The sequence below is a fragment of the Amphibalanus amphitrite genome, unplaced genomic scaffold (assembly GCF_019059575.1).
Source record: "Amphibalanus amphitrite isolate SeventyFive unplaced genomic scaffold, NRLGWU_Aamphi_draft 000241F_arrow, whole genome shotgun sequence".
NCBI lineage: Eukaryota > Metazoa > Arthropoda > Thecostraca > Balanomorpha > Balanidae > Amphibalanus > Amphibalanus amphitrite.
The window spans coordinates 110,212-136,382 of record NW_024881736.1 but is presented as its reverse complement, the minus strand read 5'-3'; the positions used below and the strand labels follow the sequence as shown (position 1 = coordinate 136,382).

General features: G+C 49.0%; 4 protein-coding genes across 4 annotated transcripts; 3 read left to right on the top strand and 1 right to left on the bottom strand.

The window, feature by feature from the left end:
* The first annotated feature begins 1,079 nt into the window (after positions 1-1,079).
* Positions 1,080-5,128, top strand: LOC122386130. The gene is made up of 5 exons (XM_043375013.1): positions 1,080-1,087; positions 3,201-3,378; positions 3,522-4,021; positions 4,405-4,509; positions 4,815-5,128. Exons 1-5 carry the CDS (start codon positions 1,080-1,082, stop codon positions 4,978-4,980), a joined length of 957 nt encoding a protein of 318 aa, XP_043230948.1. The 3' UTR covers positions 4,981-5,128.
* Positions 5,129-8,989: 3,861 nt separating this feature from the next.
* LOC122386149 lies at positions 8,990-15,334 on the top strand. The gene is made up of 5 exons (XM_043375060.1): positions 8,990-9,081; positions 12,188-12,367; positions 12,626-12,803; positions 13,953-14,060; positions 14,476-15,334. Exons 1-5 carry the CDS (start codon positions 9,006-9,008, stop codon positions 14,603-14,605), a joined length of 672 nt encoding a protein of 223 aa, XP_043230995.1. The 5' UTR covers positions 8,990-9,005; the 3' UTR covers positions 14,606-15,334.
* Positions 15,335-17,271: 1,937 nt separating this feature from the next.
* On the bottom strand, positions 17,272-19,487 carry LOC122386128. Its single transcript, XM_043375012.1, has 4 exons — positions 19,225-19,487; positions 18,717-18,939; positions 17,850-18,297; positions 17,272-17,404 (listed from the first exon to the last, which is right to left on the bottom strand). Exons 1-4 carry the CDS (start codon positions 19,447-19,449, stop codon positions 17,272-17,274), a joined length of 1,029 nt encoding a protein of 342 aa, XP_043230947.1. The 5' UTR covers positions 19,450-19,487.
* A 1,111-nt stretch (positions 19,488-20,598) lies between these two features.
* LOC122386146 lies at positions 20,599-25,429 on the top strand. Its single transcript, XM_043375056.1, has 4 exons — positions 20,599-20,949; positions 21,778-21,919; positions 23,324-23,428; positions 23,893-25,429. The coding sequence occupies exons 1-4, from the start codon at positions 20,724-20,726 to the stop codon at positions 24,053-24,055; spliced, it is 636 nt and encodes a 211-aa protein (XP_043230991.1). The 5' UTR covers positions 20,599-20,723; the 3' UTR covers positions 24,056-25,429.
* The last annotated feature ends 742 nt before the right edge of the window (positions 25,430-26,171 follow it).

Genomic DNA, 26,171 nt, shown 5'->3' with positions numbered 1-26,171 from the left:
GAGGTCAAATTGTCAAGTTGACCTTTCAAGGTCAAGTTATAGTTCATTCGATGCGTCTTGACGAGAGGAACACAATGCCGGTAAAAGTAAGCTCGTACAAGGCTTGGGTCAAAAGTTATTGCAGAAAAACTGTTTCCGAAAAAATCGGCTATTTTTGCAGTTTTTGCCCCCTGCAGGCAAAACCGTTGACGTTAGGTCAAATCTGATAGGATTACTCAGAAAGGGCGTTAATAGGGCTATCGAATGCGCTTTTCCGCGGCGCTGTAGCTCTATTGGTTCCCGAGTTATGCGTTGGCTTCTTTGAAACTTTCGACATTCGACCTGGAAATCGGCGAAATTTTGCCTTCAATGACCTCTGGTGACCTGACCTTTGACCTGACCAAAAAATTGACCGAAGTGATTTCGTCATTATTTTTGATGCTCTTTCGAACGCCGCCTTCCGCGTATCGCTACGTGGCCCAGGAGCCGAGTTACAAGGGGGGTGTTCAAACACCCCCCCCCCCCAGCAGGGCGTGGAAATCCAGGACCCCCAGCCGGGCGCGGGTTAAAAAATAGTAATACGTGAGCTTGAAAATTTGTTCTAATCCACATTAAGGTAAATACAGTATATTAGCATGACCCGGTAGGTATGGTTCGCACCCCACAACTATGAACGTTTCTCATGTTTTGGTTGTTTGCATCAACAAACTTTGAGACGTTTTCCCATAACCAGCATGCAATTACCACCCAGCAAGAAACGTGATCCAGATATCAGTGTTTCACTGCGATTCATTACCAGCGACGCATGTCCACAGCACACACATGTCCATCTTCCCGCCGACAATGGCTCCTTTGCACGACGCCATGCACATTTTCTGTGATGAAGGATGCCACGGCTGTCCGTCTTCATTGATGAACAGATAGCGGCGGGCCCGGCATTCCTCTCCATGTTTGGAAATCGTCGGTGATTTTGGTGCACGATGCTAGACGGAAATAGTGAATGTCGTTTTCGCAAGTGGAACGTGTCCAAACGTATCGCTCGTTGTTAATTGAAAACGTCGCCAGCCTCGGCGGCCCAGTTAAACGTCATTTTAGTGGTGATGGCTTGGTCAGTTGACTGTTGAGGGACTGCTACGTTTTCCCAACGGACACTGTCTGGCTCCGTCAACTTTCTTTTCGGGTGCAGCGTAGCGTTCGTAACAGCCGCTAAGGCGTGTTCACTCATTTAATGCACAGCTCGTTACATGCAATTGCTTATGGACTGAACGAAAACATTAGTGGTGAATTAATTTATCATCTACAAACACGCCAAGCATTATCGTCACATTTTACCAGATATAGTATCAGCCCTACATGTGACTTGAGACCAAATATTGAAGTGAGAAGATGCGGGTTTTGTGTAAACTTCTTTCACCAAGTAGCATGTTAATCCATTGGCGCTCATTATTTGATGTTCACGTCAATCGGGTATAACATTACGAGTATACTGAAATTCGTTACTGTTGCACTTAGACAGTCGATAACAGAGTCGCTGGGTGCCATAGTTCTTGTTTGGTGCGTGAACGTCTCAGGCGACCACACGCGAGCAGCCCTATCGGGCTAGATGTTTGACACCCGTGTCTGTACTGGGTGAACTTTGTCCATAATCGGGGGATTAAAGCATGTCAGCAGCGGCTGTCGGCCTCTACGCAACGGAAAATACATACCTTCAGAGTCACCTCATGTGAATGAACATAATAGGAAGCATTTGTGAAGTACTCGAACCGATATAAGGTAGATATTCGTAGATAATTCACAACTTCCTTTGACCTTTTATGTCGTGATTTCCATGAAACCGGATAGCAAAGATCGTCGGATAGCAAATCTGCAGAGAAGTTTAAATATGCGAAACTCAAACTAAATAACCAATACGAAGCTCAAGCGAATGAACAATCTGCCAGGTCGACATAACGTAGAAGAATTCCAGGCCACCCAATGGTAAATTGAGAGTAAAGGATAAACACTAAGCGCTTAACACCAAACGAAAAAGTTGCAATGCGTTAAACTGCTTTATAGCTCCAGAAACGTCTCTCTGATTTTCATTGCAGCCATATGCGATTTCAATATATTTTCGCAAAAAAACACCATCAGGCAAACAATTGGGCTGGAGAAAACGAAACATGTGACCTGCACAATAGAAACGGGAGCGACCGGTCTTCCACTATAGGCGGATGGGAGCCGCCGAGTCTGACAACAACCGCGCATGGATATTTGATGCTTCAATTATTTGTCACGCTGCGTGGACAAATCTCTCTTCATTGACTTACGTTCCATTAACAATTAACGCACTGCATCATAAATATGATGAACTGGCCTCACGGGCCCATCAGTCTCGCTCCGTTGCCGCTCTATTAGCAGCCTGTAGCGGCACCACTCGTTAGTTTGATGACCAGCCCAGTTACGACTCCATTCATACGGCGGCTAACGTGAGCGGCTGGTCAGGGCGGGCGGCTCACGGCGCAGGGTCGGGCGGGCGCATCCGGCCCCCGTTCCCACACCGTTTACCGGATCGTTGCCACTTTTACCGCAAATTGGCGCGGCGGGGCAGCAAAAACCGTCATCGGCACGCGTCCACATCCAGTTGCAGATCAGCTGCGGCACGGCCGAGTTACTGTGGGGTCCGGCACTCAGCAACGGACTGAGATACCAGCGGTGCGGCGCTTGGTAACGGGCGGACCAACGCAAACTGTGCAGTGCATAGAACAGCTGGACGTGTGGCAAAGACGCGGACTACGTGTATCAGTGATCGACTCGGAAAGATGGGTAAGGAAGACGTTCTTTTTAGGAGATGCGATGACATTTTCTCAAACAGTTGTCTACAAAACAATATTCAATTCTTATTGTATTTGTCATATTTATTTCCGCCTCTCAGAATTGTATGGTACGATGTGTTTTAAATGCATGTACGGAGTTAGCCAATGAACTGCATTTTTTTAGCTTTTGGAATACCTTTAGCGGTTTGCGCTAAATATCCCACTTCGTTTCAAGATATCAGGTGAAAAAGACACAATCATATTTGCTGTTTTCATCATGTCTGCCACACTGTGAAATTGCCGAGTCAAAACGAATAATAAGATTGTAATTTCTCGAGTAACGCTGCCCTCAGTTTCAGCCGGGCTCTGCGGGCGCGTGCGTCTACCTCTACCTCTACTGCTGCTGCTGCTGACTTCGGCCGCCGTCAGCCTGGCGGCCGAGGAGGGTGGCTACTTTGACGGCCTGCTGGACGGCTACAACGTCTCCCAGTACCTGGACTGGAGCGGCCGGCTGGGCGGCGCGCGGCACCGGCGGTCCCTGCGACCGGCGCGCAGCCGCGCCTTCTCCGTGGGACTGCTCGGAGTGCCGGACGGAACCACACTGAGGGTGAGCAGCGCTCCTTCACTCATGTTGCGACACCTAAGCATTGCTGGCATGTTTCATAGCTACAACTTATCCCCTAATTTCGTTATCGACCTGTTTAGCCACCGCTGCGCTGATGGCCTAACACTTTATTTTCTGCCTCCCAGTTTCAACTGCAGGTGATCCGACCGTTCGCTCAGGAGTACACCGACTTCCTGGGTTCTGACCAGTTCAAGACAGAGTGGTACATGAGCCTGCGCTACAAGGTCAGTGACCTGCAGGCCAACGTGTTCCGCCACTTCCAGGGCCCGGGCCGGGTCAACATGACGGCCGCCTACCACCTGATGAACGCCACCGCGCACATGATGCAGAACCTGACCTCGCCGATGGCCGCTGCAGACTACCCGCCGATGGCCGCGGAGGGGGAAGTCATGTCCACGATGGAACAGGAAGCCCAGTACGGACAGTACAGCCCCGAGAGGTACTGGGACGACTATTACAGCTACCAGGGCGGCCGAGCCACCTCCTGGGACGGCTACTCCAGCCGACAGGGTGAGGTAGCCAACGAGGTCGGGGTGGAACCTGAATCGGAGCTCTTCGAGGCGCAGAAGTTCCGTATCGACCAGAAGATGAAAATCTACCAGAGGATGGAGAAAATGTATGGCAGGTGAGAATCACAGCCTCCGAGGGGAGCTAAATGGGCTCATCATATCATCGGGTCCCTAATCCCTGCAATCCCTGTTGTAATCCATACGTGCCTACATATAAGCTATCTATCGCAATATAGCTCGCGGTAAATTCGTTGCACAGGATGGTCCTCTCATATTGACAGGCGACCGTGAAACATCAGAGAGCTCTTACAGCTCTGTAAAGACGGAACCGCTCATGGCCTCGTCCCCAAAGATGTGCTGTTGTATAGCGACTTCATCTCAGCTATGTTCCTCGTACTCCACCGGTGTCATTAAAATACACAAACCGGTGTCACTTATTAACTGTATTAATATCACCTCTATACCTGATATGATTAATACTTAACGTGTCTGCGCGCAGACAAGGCCAGGACGGCTTCCAGTGCGTGCTGCGGGCAATCTGCGAGGTGGCTGAGGCGCCCATGGAGGACGGCGTGCTCGGAGACGTGGTCAACCTGCTGCTCAGGTTAGTGCCCCTTGCAGCCTGCTGTTCAGATCAGTACCCTCAACCTGCTGCTCAGGTCAGTGTCCTCAACCTGCTGGTCAGGTCAGGTCACTTCAGAATCTGCTGTTAAACGACATCACTTGCAAACAAACATACAGACAATGCTCTTGAACGTCTCAGAGCTACCGAGCTCACTCCAGCAAACAATTTCCGTCTCCACTACACACGATCCAGACGAACCCCCTGGCCCCTGTTGCCCTGCCGGTCCTGCTCTCAGCCTGTTCAGTGCTCACCCTGCTCTCACTCCTCCCCTGTGCCTTCCGCAGCGCCACGGACGGCGTGGAGGAGCTGCTGCACGCCAAGTGGCTGGACAAGCAGTACCGGCCCTACCTGGAGGCGCACATGTTCGGCGAGATGCGCGGTGACTGCCACCAGAGGTACTCGGGCTGCGCTCTCAGCGTGCTCGACCCCACCTCGATGGGCTTTTTTTGAGCGACTCCGCAGTACGGCAGCGGACACGACTGATCCTGTGACGTCAGAAGATAGCGACTGAGCCTATGACGACAGAATATGGTGGCAGTGCAGGGTACACATCAAAGAGAGGATGTACAAGTACACGAGAAGAAGAGAGGAGAGTGTTGGCGATCCAGCAATGATGGATTGATGTGATACGATGCAGCGTGTGCATAATTGTTAAACATATTTATCCATTGTTATCCTGTATCTTTTGTTATAACTGTAAGGCATAAGATATCCATTCACCATTTACCGTTTATACATATATAGCTGAGTTGATGCATATATTGTACATACCTATAGATGAGTTGCGTCATAAAGCTTGCTCATGCTCTACCGAAGAATACTCGCATTAAGATATTATGACCTTTTCTGTTTAATACAAAGAATGCATTAACATTTAACATTTAATGTCGAGTGCAGTGCTGGTATGCTTTTAGAAATAAACGTAGTACGAACTGTTTCACAAATATACGGACAGTGAAAAAAGGAAAATAATATGGCGTGTAAAAAAACGTTACCTAGAAAGAGAGGAAATGACGAAGAAAAGTAAATGAGAGAGATAGAGGAATATATGTACAAATTAAAGAAAGAAAAGAGGAAGAGAGATAGATAGATAGAGAGAGAGAGAGAGGGAGAGAGAGAGAGAGAGAGAGAGAGAGAGAGAGAGAGAGAGAGAGAGAGAGAGAGAGAGAGAGAGAGAGAGAGAGAGAGAGAGAGAGAGAGAGAGAGAGAGAGAGAGAGAGATAGAGAGTAAGAGACAGATGACGGTAATATATAGACATATTGTGCATGTTTTTGCGCTAGCTGGTGTCCTCAGGCTTTTATGAACCTGGAAATCGTCCGCCTTAATCGGGAAGTTTCAAATACATGAATATGAATATGAACATCAATGCAGTAAAAAAGATAAGCGTGAAATAAAAGATCGCACTTCGGCAACGCAAATGAAATATTGATCGCTTAGCGATCAAAGGAGGAAGCACTAAGAAAAATGAACGATCGGACACCCATAGTTCTTGGTCAGGGTGCAGAAAGACGTATAGCAGTCACATTCTAGTTTCTACATATAATGTCCGAACAGGTGCATGAATATTGGTGTACCTACTCGTAGCTACTCTATCCTGTACGATCTGATACCAATTGTTCACCAAAATTGTATTTGTTTTTATGCGTGGGAAGATGTCTCAAAAAAGGTTAAAAAGGGTAAAAAATATGCAAATATAACTTAAAATGTATCAATCCTTTCAGAACTTCAATGCACTTAATTGTCCTAAAACTCTTAGCCTGACTTGTAGCGCACTTATGCCAGTAACCGATGATATTATGAGATGCAGCCCCTTTTATTCCCATGCTGAAGAAACATATGTGTCGTGGTCAATAAAAGGCTACCTTACGGTTTAACCTGGCTGAATATTTAAGTTTTCACAAATCTTCATTATAATAGCACATGAGAATTGCAGCATGCAGACGAAACAACGAGTTCTCAGCTCCGTCTCAACTACACAGTGTCATATGCCAGAATAAATATGTCAAACGTATGCAGAATGCAGATGCCATGTTTATAATGGCTGCATCCCTTGCCGCAACAGGCGGTGTTTCTTGCGACTTCAAGGCCGGGGGGTGCGGGTACCGGGGCATGACGCCTGACCCATTGCGCGCCACGCGACACGCAGAGCTCGTCTTCAGACTGAGACGGTCGCCCGCCTGCCGTCTGAAGGGAGATGACCCGCGACCGACACCGGGCGCCCAACACAGCCGTTCGCGCCGGCTGCTGCCGCCTGTCGAAACTAGACCGGCGGCGAACAATGCGGCACCGACGGCTGAATGAGGACCGGCTGGCGGTCCGCTTTGCGTAAGGTGGCGGCTGAGGGTCGGTCGGCCGCGCCGGAGGGCGGGGGCGGGGGCGGGGCGGTCCCGCCTGGTCCACCGGGCGGCCCCTTTGAGGTGGGCGCCGCGAAAGGTGTTCATGTCACGGCCGACATAAATAGAGTCACGACCCGAGGGGAGGCAGTAGCATCCCACCTTCCGACGGTCGTGCACCGGTGCCGCCAGTGTCCCAGTGACCGATAGCGAACTGATAACGCTGTGCAAAGGGACGCATTGGAATCTACTGCCCGAGAGGTAAGATGAAAGCCTCATTCATCTATCGATAAATGATTGATAGAATGAGTGTATCAGTGTACATATGCACTCATTTTATCTTTTGTCTTGATGCATGATATTGAAAGAAACTCGCAGCTCGTAAAGATTAAAGACAGCTTACATAAGTTATAAGCGCCGCTCACATCAAATCTTTGGTCAGTGCCCTTTACATCGAGCTTTAAAATCAGCTGCCCAGGATACTGCATTCGTGTATTATTTATATCGTAACTTCGTTTTAGATCGTAAGTGTTGAGGTATGCTCCTGGTAACAGCAAATCTTCTCTTTATTTAGAGATACTGCTGACTGATTTAAAGTTCTTAAGAATGTGTGTTCATGATATGTCTCGATTAATTCACCAGCTATGCGCCGAGTGAGCTTTACGAAGCCCAACAGAGGGTCCTATTACGTAAATGCATTTTTAGCTTATCTTATTTCAATTGGTAATATTTTACTAAAATATTCCGCTGAAGAGAACTAAATTAATTGAAATTGAAACAGTCGTGCGATATATGCTATTAAGATAATTTGATCTAAAATTGCGGAATAAATGCAATTGGTAATACAAAAAATGTGACATTAGAAAATAATTGAGCCGTTTTCACGATGGGCTGTCTGGCGTATGCAAATCTGACCAAATGTGTACCAAATGTGTACCATATGGCCGTCGTGAAACCCACAATTATAACTCACCGTAACTTCGAAAACACTATTTTGTTTCCCTTTCTTGTTAATATTTGCACTTTTCTTATTAAGGATATAGGTTATGACTTTTAGGCTTTTCATGCCATAGGTATCTATATCTATATCTAATGACACTTAAATGTTTTTTTTGGGGGCCATTGGAGCTTTTGTCAATAGATCCCGATCAAATTAAGTTGCAGAATCAGAAAAGGTGCATGGTATCAAACTCTCAGCTGAATGAGCTGCTAACTAAATCGAACGATTAGCAGCACGACCTCCCTCGACTAGCCCTCTGACCTGTATGGCTTTGGCTTAGCGTTGACCTGTGGTCATGATTAGGTACCCAAGCTGCTTTTCACAAGCAAAAACGACATCATTCGACGCTGCCATGGATATAAGAGAACGCAATTGTCCCAAAACTGTTGCCCCGATCATCTTTGACGAAGTTATTCACCAAAAAACTGGACCCCAATATGTGTGCCGCTGAATTGACTTCCAAGATCACCGTCTGGTCTGATATCTAAAAAGGATTCATTATTCACTTCGCCTTGTCACGGCGCACATCCTCGCTTTTTCCGAGAAGCTCGCGGTTTCTTAATTCGGGGCGAAACGACGAGAGGGTGGGGTTGCGAAGAAACCCCTCGGGCTGGGAGTAGGTATGTTTAAACCGATATATTTTGCGAGGGCTCATTTTCCAGTTTCACTTATTTTGCCCCCGTTATCCGTTAGGTTCATTGCTGCACTCGGTCATCGTGAAAATAACTTCAATAATCACTAGTCGTTCGTCATTTGATTGAAACTTTGACGCTAATGCTTCGAAGTTGTCAGCTTTTATATGCCATTTTTAAAGATTTTCTTGAGCTCACATAGCAGCGTATAATTTATATGCACATCAAATGACCTGCAAGTTTTCTAAAACCATCAACAGGAGACCCCGAAACACCACGTCAGTGGTGTTACCCTTTGCCAACGCCCTGTAATACTCTTCTTTTTGCCTCGTAAAGCTACATATGTCTAGCCCTCCCCCCGTTCTCTTATGTCAATAATCTTGCTGAACATGCTGACAATTAATTGCCTCGGGGCTTGGACAGATTATTCCCTCGTTGAGCCACATCAGCACGAAAGAGCTGTTGACCCACCCTGTCCTCCCCACTGTAACCGTTCTCTGTTCTTTCAGATGGCTCGCTGTATGCTCGCCGCTACCGCCCTCCTGGCAGCCGCTCTGCACGCCTCCGGCCTCTACACAGACTCAGGTGACCCGAAAATTGCCAGTCTTAGCGACAGCAGACAGCCAGCGGCCGGCGCAGACCTCAGCGCCACCTGGACCACGCGACAGCAGACGAAAGCGCCACTCGACTGCAAACCTCAGCGCCCCCTGGGCCACCCGACTGCAGACGACAGTGGAGCCTAGACCACTCGACGGCAAACCTCAGCGCCACCTGGACGGACCGGGACCGCGCACCGGAGACCGACCGAAGGAGGACCTCGACACATGGACTGAGACCGACCGACCGACCGGGAACTCGACCTCCCTTGGAGAACCGAGGGAAGCTGATCATGGGCTCCCTGGGAAAGACTAAGATGCTCGCCTATGGCAGTTTTATTTTGGAGGGGTGACCCTGATCAGTCAGATATGTTATTTTCCGCAAATAGATGGTACTTACATAGTAATTAAACCGCTCATGTCTTACGTAAGGGCAAAAAATCGAAGTCGCCTGAGCCTCCAATTAGTAAGACCCTCAATTGCGTCCATATTAACCCGCGCCCAGCTGGGGGTCCTGGATTTCCACGCCCTGCTGGGGGGGGGGGGGGGTGTTTGAACACCCCCCTTCTAACTCTCGGCTCCTGGGCCACGTAGCGATACGCGGAAGGCGGCGTTCGAAAGAACGTCAAAAATAATGAGGAAATCACTTCGGTCAATTTTTTGGTCAGGTCAAAGGTCAGGTCACCAGAGGTCATTGAAGGCAAAATTTCGCCGATTTCCAGGTCGAATGTCGACAATTTCCAAGAAGCCAACGCATAACTCGGGAACCAATAGAGCTACAGCGCCGCGGAAAAGCGCATTCGATAGCCCTATTAACGCCCTTTCTGATTAACTTTCTCAGATTTGACCTAACGTCAACGGTTTTGCCTGCAGGGGGCAAAAACTGCAAAAATAGCCGATTTTTTTCGGAAACCGTTTTTCTGCAATAACTTTTGACCCAAGCCTTCTACAAGCTTACTTTTACCGGCATCGTGTTCCTCTCGTCAAGACGCATCGAATGAACTATAACTTGACCTTGAAAGGTCAACTTGGAAATTTGACCTCAGGTCAAGGTCATGACCTGACCGGAAAGGGTCATGCTGCATATCAGTCGATCCGTATCGTCGAGCTGAACACATCTAAGGCGTTTTCATTGCTCTAGCATGCCTCTATCAAAAGCTATTTGCAAAAAACTGTTAGATACCATTCGTGACCTAAGATGACCTCAGGGCATAAACAGGGGTCACGGACACCATTTTCATGTTCAGTGTGTCTAAACCACTTGTAATTCAGTGTTTGGGAGTGTTTATAATGTCTTTCGTCCAAAAGAAGCGCATTTCAATTTTCTCCCATTTTGACTTATAATGGGGAGGTCGCAAAATTGACCTGACCTTAGGTCATCGATATCAAAATTCTGAGATATACATTTTGTACATGCTATTGCTCTTAGCAATCGCTGAAAGTTTCAAAGCGATCGGTCACTCGGTGTAGCTATGACAGACATTGAAACTTTTTATGAGGTGAGGTCACTTCAAGTGACCTGGTGACCTGACCTTGAATGACCTTGGTCTGAAATTTTTACAACATGTGTAGAATTGATGTATGATAAGGTGTAGGGGAAGTTGGGGGAACGCCGAATACTTTTTTTCTGACGCCCGTAGCACGCAAGGTAGACAACATAAGCTATTCTTGTTGGCGTCATTCGAGAGGCAAGTCTTTTGCCTTTCAAACATACCAGGCGCATTTGATGAATTCGCATACCGTTAAGCGCACAAACTAAAAATATCAAAGAAGTGACTTTTTCGGCGTTGCCCCGGACTGCGGGGAAAGCCGAAAATGGGAGAAATGATCTACGGGAATGCCGAAATTGATGTTTTGCGATTTCATCTCAAATTTTATCCAGAATTCGTCAAAGCTGACACGCGTTTTACGAGCTTGAGGACGCTTGGTGCACACTGGAAGATATAATTGTGTGATATAATAAGAAAAGGCCAGGTAAATCATTCCTTATGGTAACAGGCCGTTGTGTCGGTTAAAAGTGTAATTTGTGTGACTAAAAATACGCGTTGCTATTCTACAGCGGTAAAGTTCACGTAGCGTGCTTTAACGCGCGTAATTGCACGTTTTCGGCATTACCCCAGCCAGCCATACTTTTATTTGCAGGCCCATAACTTTTCAACGTGCTGTATAAATTTCAAATAGGCAGCACACTTATGCAAAGACGTGCTGAAGATTACTTAACCGAATTGGCCAGACAAACGGTAGCATAATGAGTAGGAAATGCAGCTTCGAAGACGCATGTAGTACAAAGGAAACGTACCTTGAAAACGCTCTTGGCGCCCTCACAGCCGAAGTATTCCGAATGACGACTGGTAACAAACATGCGATAATTGGTAGTCACTTAAGCTTCAGAGCATCACTGACAGTGGCATCCATGTCGTACGGTTTTCGAAATATCTCGAATTTCGGCTTTGCCCCAACTCCGGCATTGCCGCCGTTTTTGAGATATTCGCGAAAAACCACAAGGGGGGGTGTTCAAACACCCCCCCCCCCCAACAGGCCGCGGGTTAATACCTCACAACCCCGGCCTATTTGCTATGACCGCATGCAATAGGCATAACCTACATCGCAAACGTTGACGGCTTTACTAACCGGCACGCAATTTTGCCTAGGGACGTGAGCTGTTCGTTGTGAAGTCTGAGTCTGACTGAGCCGCTTCTTTTAGCAGTGACCTCAGACTCCACGACCACAATCAACTTCACTCCAGTCAGCTTCGACCTCGCTGACCGCTGACTCGACGGATGCTACTTTGCGCTCGGTCATATGGGACAGACGACAGTGGGATGAAACGCTGACTCTCTCGACAACTTGCCTATTACTTTGAAAACCTTCTAAGTCGGGCCTTTCTTTGTCAAATCTCAAATATTGACATTCTATTAGATTGCATGCATGTCAGACGAACCATACTTTACCATGCTTCCAATCGCTCTGTTCGCAATTGTCATTCAAATTTAAACTTCACATCTGGCCCATTTTGGATTATGATAATCTGTCCCTGACATATTTCCGGCCCCCTCTGTCCCCCGTGCCCCCTCTGACCCCCTATCGGCCCCCAGCCGCCCACCCAGGTGTGCCGGCGGACTCTGAGCTGTTCAGCCGAGTGGGTGACAACGGCACAAACCTGTCTGCGCGATCCCTCTCCCGGAGGAGGCGCTTCTTCGCACCGCTGCCGGCCGGCGCCACATTCATCCTGACGCCAAAGTTCACCATGCCGCTGCCCGGACTCGTCTCTGCTGGTGAGCTTGCTTCGAAACATTGAGAGCATACCGGCCCGCATCCAGTAAATGGACTCTCATTTTCAGAACGGTTGACAGAAGTTCGGTGGGCATTCCATCGTCATATCATTTATATTCTTAGAGATGGCTTGCGGCTTTAACTATTCTGACGCGCAAAACTCCAAAATTTACCTAAAACGATATTGCAATTTTGTATCTTTAACTAGAAATGCACTTGTATAATCACCAAGTTCCTCACTCGCCACCTTGCTCCGTCAGGCTCGATGCTGAACGTGGAGGTCCCGCTGAGTTTCGCGCTGCCGACGGCCTCAGCGGACCCGGCGCGCTACAAGACCACTGACGGGGAGGAGGGAGACGACTCGTACACCTACTACAGACGCAGCCTGGACGACGACAAGGCCAGCATGTACTCGTACGCCGAGACCTTCATCTCGCAGTGAGTCTCGCAGAGATACAACAGGAGCGGCGGTCAGTGGTTTACATGATTGCAATCGCAATCAAGAGGATAGCTTACATTTTGCGTCTTCAGTATGCTTCTGCCATCGCTATTCTGTTGCAGAGGGGTCAATAGCAATTGACATAGCCCGCCTATTTATCATTTTGCTCTTGCCACTTCTGTAGCCCCGTTTCCATGACACTTCTGAATCCGGATTAGCTCCGAATCCGGATTCAAACGACCATGGAAACGGCACATTTCGCGTTGGGGGATCGGATCGGGTAATCCGGATTCAAAAAGAAGATTAGAGAGGCCGATCCCACTTTGGCAGCATATGGCAGCACTATTCCCTTTGCGGCAGGCTGCGCCGCCGCCATTTTGAACTGAGCGTTTCGGCGCCAGTTTTGGTCTGCGGTTTATGTTTGCTGCAATAATTGGGATAAATTTTCTTAACCAATTGTTACAAAGCACGGCAGAAACTTACATGGTCGCAAGAGAAGACGACAGACGACACTACACACTCAGCACACCCATGTCCACCCTCCCCGAGCGGCACCGCGCGACACTAGGGGACGCGCCAAGGTCGCGCCGTCTCCCCTACCCGCCGCGGCGGGGACCCTCGCCGCCGGCCGTACAGTCTCGCCGCCGGCCGGGTACAGTCTCGCCGCCGGCCGTACAGTCTTTAACACTGACACCGTGGTCGCTGAATCCCAGTCGGTAGTCTCTGCGCACAAACGGTGGCACAGATCCTTGAAAAGACACAACTTACCGCTTGATTCGCATTAGCTTGAGAACGTTATGAAGGGAATTATGAAGTAAATCGCCGCAGCGCGCCAGTTACGTCTACCAATCCCGGATTAGAGAAGCCGATCCGGATCGGCCAATCCCGGTGCGAATCCTGTTTCGGGAGGGATCGGTCATGGAAACGGCACTGCTGATCCGGATTCGCCGATCCGGATTCGCCGATCCGATCCTGTCCGTAGTGTCATGGAAACAGGGCTTGTGTTTTATAGAAATCGACGTACTTGAAACGCACGATTTTGGCGATGTTGACGCTAAGAAGCAGGTTTCTATGCGGATTGCATTGCACTTCAATAGTTTAGGCAAGAATGGGTCGTGCCTCATATTTTCACCCTGTGTTTGTGCCAGGTTCGGTCTGGACGGCAAGATGTGCGTGCTGCGGACCATCTGCGAGGTGGCCGAGACCCCGGTGCAGGACGCCGGCCTCATGGGGGAGATCTTCAACACTGTGCTCAGGTGAGGCGGCCAGCATCGGCGGCCTGCACTGGTCGGTGGACAAGACACGGGCACGAGGGCTGACCGTGTATGTAATGACACCCAGGAAGGTGGAAGGCCTTTCTTTTGTGTAGCAAAGCTAATGCCCGATGTGGCGCCACATCGGTCATTAACTTTGCCCGAGGGTGAAAAAACGAACTAGCCCGAGGGTGAAAAAACGAACCATATCTTATTGCCCGAGGCGAAGTAAGAAGGCGATTATATGAATGACATTTCACTTACTTATATGTGACCGGACCTATTAGCCGACCTGTCATTTGGCTTGTAGCCTGCAGCCGGTGACCCGCTTTGTAGTATCATTCCTATGATCCGTGACCTGTGAGCTGACGTGGGACCTGTCATCTGTGTCCTGACCTGACTCGTGCCCTCTCTCCAGGACAACGATGGAGCCGACCGAGGGAGAGCGGATGCAGGAGTACAAGAAGGCAGAGGAGCGCGGCAGGGCGGTGGGACGCTGCGACGAGTACTACTCGGCCTGCCCCGTCAGTGTGTTTCAGCTCGTCTGATCACACGGCCTCTGCCTTTAGACGCTCTCCGATGTAATAAGTTTGTTTTTACCATGACGACATTTTTCTTACAATGCGTTCCTTTCTCTATAGTCTGTAGTGCTTGAATCCTGAAGGTGATGAGCGTGAAATATGACAAATGTACAAGCTGCGAATTAGGTGTCGACATGAAGTGCTGCAGTCATGTTGACGAACATTGAACAAGTCAGCATGTTGTGTTACTTATATACGACAGTGGATTTCATAGAGGCATATATGCGTCAGCGTGTGTTGCTAGTTCGCACTCAAGAGAGAACAATACTTGCTAGAAGTAGCATCCCTTACAAAGTACCCATCGAACTGTTTATTTCAGAGCCTATTGATTAAGAATTCACTCGATGGCATCCTCAGAAAAAGAGCAGATGTTCAATAGCTCATAAATTGATGTGGATCATGCAACCACCTACTGAGTTAATCAAATGTTATATGCATGTTTCGATATCCGTATATAGTTAAGTCTGACAAAATGTCCGTGCTTTCATGGTGGAATATTGTGATGTTTCTGTTATCGTTGCATACCTATAGAACGTTATGTGTTGTTTTACAAGACGGCCTAGAGGATACATGGCTGTTTTCATTCGGTCATGCATTTACGAGTTTAACTTATGATTAACTCGCTGATAGAAATGTTTTAAAATGTGCATGTCTACACATTCCCTGTTTGTACAATAGACATTTTCGTCGGTAAAAGCGTGTAATTATTTGTCTACCGGTCAATAAGAGATGAGTAGTTAGTAGAGAGTATGAGAGTAGTTTTGCGGCCGCGGGTCGGTCCATTTTCGCAACCATAATGTGTAACAAAGCAACGCTTTGCAGTTTGCTAGCGAAAACCCACAACAGTCAGCGAGGCATTAAGCTATATCGTCCTTGACAGTCACCAACCGCAGCTTCTTAAGCGTACAAACAGCTTTTTTTGGGTGTTTTTGCTTTATGCTAATTGCTTGGGTTGTTCTTGTAGAATACAATTAGGCGCTGTTTGTGAATGTAGACGCAACTACATCCATATTTACGGGTTACGAGGCCGTAGATTGGACGATAGCGGGGCGGGAGGTGATGACAACCAGCTCAGCATTTTTGTGGTGGGCTGCAGAGGAATGTGACATCAATCATCTATGTGACGTCATACAAAGTCAGGGGTGGACATTTATCGGTCACTTTTACCCTCGCTGGTACAAGGGTTTCATTCATCCCGCTACGGATCTTCCTCTATTAGAAAATATCCGCTGACATTTCGCATAGCTTTAAATCCTCTCTTTGGCCGTACTAAAAAACTACTTATAGCTCTCTAAAAAGTGTTAAGTTCCATACCGGTATGCTAAGTTCCATACCAGACTTGATTAAGTCTGGTCACTGGGCTATGAAGTCTCTTGTCATGTCATAGTCGGTTGAAATGGTCGTTTTCGTGAACTGAGACTTGAGAGAGGATAATAACTAATAAGAATGCATATTAACTCATTAATGATAAACAGCATCGCAATGGGGATGGCTATTTAGTGTTATTTGCTATTCTAAGTAAAAGCCATGCATTGTAGGAACCTAAGAGTACATCGAGGTCAAATTCATGGGAGGTGCTGCATTGCAGAGACCATGCAGACTGTAAAATTTAGAGGCTTTTTACGAGCAGAAAGCAACATAGTTATATGTCGGATTCGTGATCAGTACCTACGAATGCGTAATAGATGATCCACCACAAGTCTAGGTCATCCAATCTCACCTGAGGTCACCCTTGACCACTGGCTAAGCTTCAAATCGATCTTAAAAAAAAAAACGTCATTCGACGCTTCGGAACAGTAGAAGCAATAAGTGTATTGCACTAGTGTGCCGTCCGAGCTGGAGGGTCCTATCCGGCACTGATGTCTTTTTTATTGGCGTGCGTGACGTTTGCGTGTGTTTTATTCCTCTTCATTGCATGGCCGATATATTTTGACTCTGACTCGAGAATAGCCCTTGGACCTCGGTCTAGTACCTAAAGGGATGCGTTAACGCCGTAAATACCTACATACATACATACATACACACATACATACAATATATACATATGGTAATTATTGTTCCATTATTTTTGCCTGAACCGTTTTTCTTAGGTTTCTCGTCAAAAACCAAAACCTGATTTTTGGGCTATTTGCCTGAATTTTAGGGTCATTAGTGGACCTGAGATGTTAAATTTATTTGGCTTTGGCAGTTGGCATTATCTTGTCGAGAGCTGGACGCTTTTTTCTCCAGCGAAAGTGCATGCCCAAACGTGATGGGGTCGCAACTCCTGTCGAAAGATGTAGAGGGTATGATAATCCAAACGATGGTGCATTGGGCAATGGTAACCGATTTAATTTGAAAAAAACACTTTGATGTGGCTTTGATTGGATAAGTCATTTATTGCTTTATGGTGTCTAGAGACCATGTTGAATCTAATATGTTAGAGAGTTCATGACGATAAAATAACATCGATTTTATTGGCTTGTTCTATTCGTAGATGGATTTTTAACTATTATCTGTGCCCAAAGCTGACAAATAAACAGCACAATCCCAATTCAACAGGCTGTATTTCAGCAGAAAAAACATCGATAGCAAGCCGCAGCCCAAGCTCCCGTAACACCAAAGCCGCCCGAGGCGGCTGATCCAGAGGACCATCACTTGGCCAGCTGGTTGATGACGAGGTTGTCGCAGTTGTCGAACACCTCGGTACACGGCGCCCCTCGGAGACCCAGCTGCCGAGAGACCTTCAGCTCCTCCTCCAGCACTTTGTCGCTGGTTGAGGGAATCCTGCAAAAAAAAAAAGATTCTGTCTCGGTCGCAGGTACAGTGGCTTGAATAGATATTTGACCATTGACGGGCGTTTTAATGTTACTTCATCGTTCAGCCATGCTCGTCACAATAAGCACGTCTAAAGATCATAATTGGGGGACACTAGCTTGCGGGTAGCTGGCGCGTATTTTGTTCATCATGCTTGTTACATGCTGTAGCCCATAGCTGTCATCCAACGTTTAACCGGTAGCTTTGATTCGTGCTTATTCATCGGGTAGCTTCATCAGTGCAAACATTTCAATTTCCAAAATTTCGAACACCCAAGTTTAAAGGTCTTTCATATTAGATGATCGCGTCGCGACAAGACACTGATTTTCAAAGTAATAATGTGGGTTCGTATAATGGTCCTAATCGGTAACCATATACTTACTCGACCAGGGCGCTTAGATATAGTTATACTCACTCGACCACGGCGTTGACGAGGTCTCCGAGCAGTCCGTTGGAGCTCAGAGGCCTGGCCGACAGCTCGCAGACCGCTCTCAGCAGGCACGGCCGGCCCTCCATGCCCATTTTCTGCAGCATCAGCAGCGCGGCGTCATGGAACCCGCTGGTGACGGGCAGCGCCGCCTCCTCCCTCGCTTTGCCCCGCCTCCCGTCGGCCTCTGCTCTGTCCTCTCGGCGGTCGTATGACATGATGACGGTGGGGTTCCTCAGGGGGACGGTGGGGTCGGCGGGCGGCGCCGGCGGTCGGACCGGGGACGCGTCGGCCGGCCGTGACGGCGGCGGTGACGGCGGTGACGGTGACGGTGACGTGACGCTGTCGTTACGGTCTGTGGCGGCGAACAGCGCCGAGCCGCCGGCCAGGCCGGCCAGCGAGAACGGGATGTCGGCGTACAGCTGGAACGAGCCGCCTGTGGGAACATTGGGAGGGATGAGACAGGGAGAGAGGGAGGTAGAAAGAGAGAGAGTCAGAGAGAAAAGAGAGAGACGGAGAGAGAGGGGAAAGAGAGAGAGGGAAAAGGGAGAGAGAGAGAGAGAGAGAGAGAGAGAGAGAGAGAGAGAGAGAGAGAGAGAGAGAGAGAGAGAGAGAGAGAGAGAGAGAGAGAGAGAGAGAGAGAGAGAGAGAGAGAGAGAGAGAGAGAGAGAGAGAGAGAGAGAGAGAGAGAGAGAGAGAGAGAGAGAGAGAGAGAGAAAGAGAGGAGGGAGAGGAGGTATTTTGAAATTTAAAACAATCGACTAGCTCATTTTCGCTCTTCATGTTTGAATTCATGAGTTGTAACGACTGAAGTTCAGTTCATTGGTCATTCGTGCCGCCGTGTCGGACACGTACCGTCTCTGGGCACGGTGGGAGAGGTGATCTCCAGTTTGGGGATGACGATCAGCTGTGAGCCGGCCAGCAGCTGTGCGGCGCCCAGCGCGCGCCCGCCGCGCTGGGCCGACCGCCACTGGCCGGCCAGCAGCGAGGTCAGCTGCTGAATACTCAGCTGGGCGCCGCTGGGCTGGGCGGCCACCAGCAGCGCCAGAGCCAGCGCTGGTAACGACCGCGACCGCGCCTGGGGGCAGGGGAGGGTCTGAAGGTGTGGTAGTCCAGGGTGATGCACATCGGGCAGATACAGGGCGCAGTGCGGACGAATGAGACCATACAAAATGACCAAAAAATGCCGCATGGTAACACCATTCGAATGTTAAACAGAGAATTGTAAAGGGGTTCATTAAACGGGTTTTCACTAAATTTGTGAAACAATGACAAAAAAGACATCCCACTTTCTACAGATGTCGTTTAAAACCTGCCTACCTGTCCATCTCCTTATCCAACTCCATGCCGTCAATGCACTGACCTGTGAATTGACGTGCAGCATGCTGTTCACTGGGTGCACCTGCTCAGTCCTCCGCACCCACTCTGTGTCGAGCAACTGACCTCTGAACTGCCCGAGTGCACGGCGGCGACTGCAGGGAGCACATCTCCCGACCCGTGCCCCGCGAAACACCTCCGGCCCTCCCTCCCAGATACACTTTCGTCTGACATTAGCATAGGAGGCCGGGCGTTCTTCTCTCTGTGACATTGTCGCTGCCTTTGTGTGGATTTTGGACACCGCCCGGGCGGTCTGTCACATTTCAGGGCTCGGTGGTGCCGCCGGTTTCACCGAGGGCCGCGCGGAGCCCCGAGCTCAGTGCAGCGCCGGAGGTGACAAAAGGCACATAGCAGTGTCGTGCATGGCAGCCCACGCGGCGCCGCGACAAAGTAACTTGCTTTCGAAATCGCTGTTTACTACAAGCTACGAGAAGATCCTACTTCTTGTTTACAAAATGACATGACAATTAGCACGAGCAAAAAGGCGTAATATATAGACGGTGATAATGTGCTGAAAAATGGCAAAAAAAAAAACAAGTGCTGCTTGGTACCTATGCTCTACTAACGTACAAACGATTTACTGGCTGCATACATTTCATGCAGCAAACATCTGAACAGAAATCCGAAATCAAAGATAAATGCAGCGCAGTAAAACGTTAACTGCTCCACATGGTCAAAAAATTGTCCAACATACAAGATATTTGTCGCTTAGAGCATATTTGGTGCAGGTACGAAGGATGAACTAGTTTAGAATATAATGGTGGCATAAAATATATGAACTTTCAAAAATGACAACAAAAGAAATGGTTTGTAGGAAAGCAAGAATCTACAACTTAGCAACATGATGGGATTGACATTGCAGTAGTTCTGTTATTACTTATTCTGTAGGTAGGTATAAGCAGTAACCGAATGAGAGAATGTTAGACTTTCGCCACAGCCCACGAAAACCAAAGGCAGACCGATAAACTGTGAACGTCAGACGCTATAATCTTCTGAAGCAATAGACCTTTGATAAGTGACAGGCATCGTCACAAAAAGATGGCCCTGTTTCTCTTCATTGCCAGCAGTGAGCCTTTCTCAAGCTCACATTCAGAAGATCGTTTTAAATTCGCCCGTTTCTCGGCTACGAAGCCGTTTCTCCGCTGATGTAAAGGCAGAGCGGGGAGCGAGCGGCGGACGTCCTGGCCGACAGACCGCGGTCAGGGGGCGGAACAGCGGCGCTCCCGAGACACACTGCCGAGGGGCGGCGTCCTCCGAGCGCCGCGGGCCGTGGCGACACCGCACATTAGCACCTGAATGGCCGTCCCCGGCGGCAGTGGACGGGTGGTGAGCTGTCACACCGGCTCCGTCCGTCACTCGTCACCGAGAGCCAACGCCGGCGTCACGCGCGTCACTCGCCAACGACACTCTTGTGACCGTCTGTATCCTGTCACGTCAAGTCGCCACGTCACTGGTGGACCTCAGTGGGCTCTCGGACGCCCCGCCATGGAGCCCGTGCCGGCGCTGCCGGCGCTGCTGACGCTGCTGACGCTGTTGGTGACGCTGCTGACGCCGACTGACGCCGCCGGCGCCGAGCTGACGCCGGAGCAGCTGCGCAGCACGGCCAGGGCGCTGGGCGCCGAGTCCCGCCTCCTGTTCGGGTTTCCCACGGGCAGCTCGCTGTCCCTGACCACGTCTCTCATCGCGCCCATTATCAGCGAGGGGCCGCTCAGTGAGTCAGGGGGTCGGTAAGGGGCCGCTCAGTGAGTCAGGGTAGGAGGGATCTTGCTCAGTGAGTTGAGGTCGGAGGGGCCGCTCCCTGCTCAGTGAGTCACGGGGACGGTTAGGGGCCGCTCAGTGAGGTGGGGTGTCGGAGGTGACGGAAGGACCTCTCAGTAAGTTGCGGACCTCTCAGGGAGTAGTGACGTCGGGAAGGGCATCTGAAAGATTTATGACTTCGGGAAGGGTCTTTCAAGGGGTAAGAAGTCCTCTGAGAGTTAGAGTGCATACTCATTGACATAGGCGGCGGAACGGGGAGGGCACCGGGGCACCGTGCCCCCTTTGATTTTGGCATTTTAACATTAGCCCTATGGGCGTTGCATGGAAAGAATGGGACCAAAAGTCAGCGGTGCCCACCCCCCCCCCCCCCCACTCCATAATTTAAGGTGTGCCGCTGATTGATCATCAGCGGACCGCTACTGCTCATTGATCTAAAAAAAAAAAAACTGGATCGGTCTGCCTATAGATATGCTTCTTTTTGTTTCTTCTCTGACACGTTTGATAAACGAGGACATTATTTTAAGAGTACAAATGACACGTTAAAACTTATCCCAGAAAACATAAAGCTGTAAACACCTTCAAACATTCATAACACTTATTGTTAGCAATGCCATCCACATCATGTTTATTATGAACCTCTTCAAAGCACATGCGCAGTTTCCCGTCACCTGTATAAATTATCGCTGCCCACGGCGCCTCTGCCGCCGAGCTCTGTTGACTCTACGACTGTGGAGTTTGCCGCGTGCCGTCCGTGGTTCTGACGGTGACACGGTGCCGACAGCCGGGAAGCTGAACGTGACCTGGGTACCGGTGGCGGTACCCCTCGACCAGAGCTCGCGCCAGCTCGAGTACATCGAGGGAGCCCGCTCGCGCGCCGACGACCTGGTCGATGTCTACGATCAGCTGCAGGACGCCATTGAGGGGTGAGTAGCGGTAAATCTCGGAGCGTGATATCCAAATACGGAGAGCAATAGCCCCTTTTTACGACGGAGCATTGCAGGCACCATGTATTTGATCCGTTTGATCCGTGATGTGCAAAAAGCAGCTAATTACTACATAGTCGGATTTCCAGCTTCCGAACGAAATGTTGATTGCTCTACTTCTTCACTTGGATTTAATTTCAGTCAGATAGATACGCAATGTTCATCGTGAAATGTGGTAGGACGGCCGATCTCGCTAGTCGCTTTGCTGGCTAGGTTGGGAGGAAGAAAGGTGCGTTTGCTTTGGCGGTTTTTTATTTAGATTAAATTGTTCCTATTTTTCCATCATCGAGGATGGGTGTCGAGCAGAGCGCATTACTTAGCGCGCATCCATAGTCATGCATTACTTAGTGCTCATATTAACCAGGCATTACTTAGCGCTCATGCTCGACGAGCACTTTTGTCGTACATGTGTCGGAAGGAACTTATAACGCATAATTATCGCGCATACTTAGCACGCCTATCTATCGCACATTCCTGCCATGCATAACTACTAGGTACATACAAGAAGGTATACCTTCCATATTGTGTTAAAGAAAAATTCACTCCATATTTGAGTTCAAGCAGAATTGTGCATTGTGCAATTCGTATCGGAGTAGGTCAGACGCCAGTCCGCAGAAACACTCCACATCTCATCCTATGACAGTCGAGATAAAAAATGATTTGCTCTCCGATAAAAACTACTGGGCTTGTTGAAAAAGTAGCCTCATTTGTTCGTTCACCCTCTTCATCTGTCCGGCTCCCGGGCTGTGCACACTGGTCTGTTTACAATTCCGGCTTCGTGGACACCTGGCGAGTGCTGGAAAACCGAGTCTTCCAGTGAGCGCTGCAAACAGTGTCCGTTTGTGCGGCCAAACATTGGATGAACGCAGTTCGTTCAGCAACCGTTCTGTCTGAAGAGTGAGAAGTGACGCTTCTGAGGTTGTTGTTGTTGTTGTTGTTTTCCCCGGAGTCCACCGGTGGTACATATATTTAATCATCAACGAAAGAAGCACTTGAGATCAGCATCGGGAGATTGAGTGAAACGTGAATCAATAAATGGCGCTGCATAGGGCTAAAGGTGAGGATAGGATTTGTTTAACAGTTAGAATTGATTAGAAGAGTGCAGAAGATTAGTGGTTAGAAGGTTGGGAGGCAGCACCATTTATGATACGAATCGGAAACAGGTTAACATCGAATATAGGAAGGTCCCGTTGAAAGCAATGCACGGCTTTAAAATGATATACAAGACTGATGGCATTTATGAATGATGTAGCATGCCAAACATCTCGTTCCCTCTCAGCGCCACCCCGGCTGCAGTGATGTTTTAGGCACACACCGTTGATTCTCGCTATTCCCGTGCCTCAGGTTCGGTCTGCCGGGTCGCCCGTGCCTGCTGAGGACGCTGTGTGAGGCCGCCGGTCGGCGCGGGGACAGTCCTCTGGTGACCAGGGTCCTCCAGCTGCTGATCGGGTGAGTCCCCAGTCCTCCTCCTCCCGAGGACTCGCTCAGCACGCGGGGGCTGTCCGTAATCAGGGGACAATAACGGAGGTAAGACGTCCCGGTTTCACAGTTTTCTTTGTCATCTTGGATAACAAGCAGTTCCATTGCGGTAGATGACTCGGTGAGCCCAGTCCATCGTGTGTGGCACTTCATAGTCAGCTTGCACACCTGCTAATATATTCATCTCATGTGTCATTCAATTTACCTGTCAGCGCTTTATACCACATATGACGTGTGTGAAAGGATGTTACTTGTGTGCAGCCTGCGCAGAAATCAGGATTCATCACGATATATGGGTGCATGAGCTGGCTACATTGGTCTAACGGTGCAGAATCGCACAGTGGATCAAGCCTTCATGACATGGGTCATGAACGGCCCAGCACAGTCCTGGTTCCCGTGCCGATGTAGCTGACACAGCTGTGTTCTTCCCTCAGGCTGCCGGAGGAGGGTCAGAGAGGGGGCGCGGCCGCGGAGCTGACGGAGGAGGCGTCGCAGGCGCGGCGGCTCGGCTCGGCCGACCCCTCCGAGTGCGGTCGCACTTACCACCTGTGCCCCGGCTCGCTGTTCGACCTGCTGGACGAGGCCGATCTGCTCTGAGCTGACCTAGTCTGAGCTGATTAGCTCTGAGGTCTGACCTGCTCTGAGTGACTCTCTGGGCTGAAGGCCGACCCGCTCTGAGTGACTATTTGGGCTGAAGCCCGCTCTGAGTGACGACCTGCTCTGGCCCCGAACTGCCCAGAAGGACGCCCTGCCATGAGGGCCGACCTGCTCTGAGGTCTAATCTGCTCTGAGGGCTGATAAGAGAAAATCCCTGATTGGCTCATTAGTGTCTCAAAAGAATCTGCTCAGACGACTATAAATGTTTGGTTATACATATCCTACATTGTTAGAAATATTGTTATTAGGTTATATATTGTTTGCTAGAACTCTCTCTTGTTGCAACATAGTAAGTCCCTGCAAGTCCGATATATTTTCATTTTAAAGGGTTAATGAGTATCAGGGTCTTCACAATGAAAGGTATTTGCTTGTTTGGCTATTACCGAATCGCTCAGGCTCTTCTGTTTATAATACTAAGTGCATAAAAGCTCTATTAGTGATCTCGCAAATAGTACTGTCTACACAGTTTAAGACATTCACATTAACTCATTTAACAAAAAACAGCGCTTGTTTCATTATGACAATTTGAAGAGCTATGACAGGAAGTCTCTGCACTTGGCCCTTTCAATGGGCAATGACATTGTTCTTTTTGTTAAAAATGAGCTCCGCAGTAGCACGCAATATGCCGGTTTGCTACCTAGCACTGCTGCACTGGCACAGACGAATTGCATCACGCATGCATCAGCGCAAATTTGTCTGTCGCCAGTATTACTGAGTAGACCCACTCATGACGACCAGTGCTATTCTCCATTTTTTTCTCGATTGTGTTGGATTTTTCTCGATTGGTACAATAACAGACACGTTGCATGTGTAGGCCAGCTCACACAAATCGGCCATCAGTGTTCATTTCACGCCGGGGGCTCACCCTCCGTTCTGCAATATGAGAGCAATACGTCAGAGCGGTACACGCCCGGTGACGGGACGCCTCCCCCGTTCAGTCGCTGGCAGTGTTAGACAGGCGGCGCGCCGGGCCGCGGCGGCTGCCGTGACCGCCAGCGCAGCCGGTCGGCGGTCGGACCGTGATCCATGACCCACGCCGGCGTCAGTGGCCCAGTGATCACACTTTCTCCGTCAGCGTCTGCCGGCGGTTAGCGACTCAGAGCGCCTGCGAAACCGCACACGATGCCATTTCAGCTACATTGTGGGCTGGATGGAATGGTGACGCCTCACGTAATGTGCATGGCAAATAGGTATCGGCTCGCTTTTGTGAGTGATATACCAAGAAGTCACAATTAAAATAAAGTGAAAATAAAACAATCTGAAAGGAAAATGACGTGTTGTAATTGACCTCAAATACAAATGTTCGGCGCTGAATCAATGCATTGCTAGAGGGTAACCAGCAGCGACTGCGATTAGCACTTCATCGACCTGCTGCTGACCGGAATAATCGAAGAAGAAATAAGTAACCAAATACGTGCAATCGATGGCAGAGGTAAACAGTCCACGTTGATTATGAATGTTTTTTTTATAACTATGACGGTGTGCTCAGAATGCTTTGAATAACAACCACAGGAGCATTTAATTAGCAAGGGTGAGGCTCTAAGATGAGGTTTGACCAGATTTAACCAGCTCTATATCTCTATATCAGGCATGCGATTCGAAACGAACAATGGGTCTCCTGCTTTCCTGATTGTGCCTCTTCAGGCTATTCATACTTTACCTTTTTCCCTCAGCTTATATTGTTTTTAGACGTGAAAGCAGATGGATTGTGTCTGATCCATGAAATGCTAATTATACAAAAAGTGATGCAATGTTTTCCCATTTATAACAATGCACTAGTAGTTAGGTAAGCGGCAAGCATCGTAATTTTCATGCCCTTGATGCTAACCATGCTCAGTCAAAGCAATTAAGTGTTGTATGATTGTAATGCACTATCCATTTTTTTACGAATGTCTGCTATCAGCTTCGCAGCAACACGCCAAGGATGAATATGCACATCCTACAGAGTTGTCTTTGCAATAATCTGTACGAACCGTTTAAGAGAGTGGGGGCAATGCCTGCAGTGGCATTGTGCGTCGCGCAAAGAAGACGTGTTTGCCCTGCGTAACACGAATAG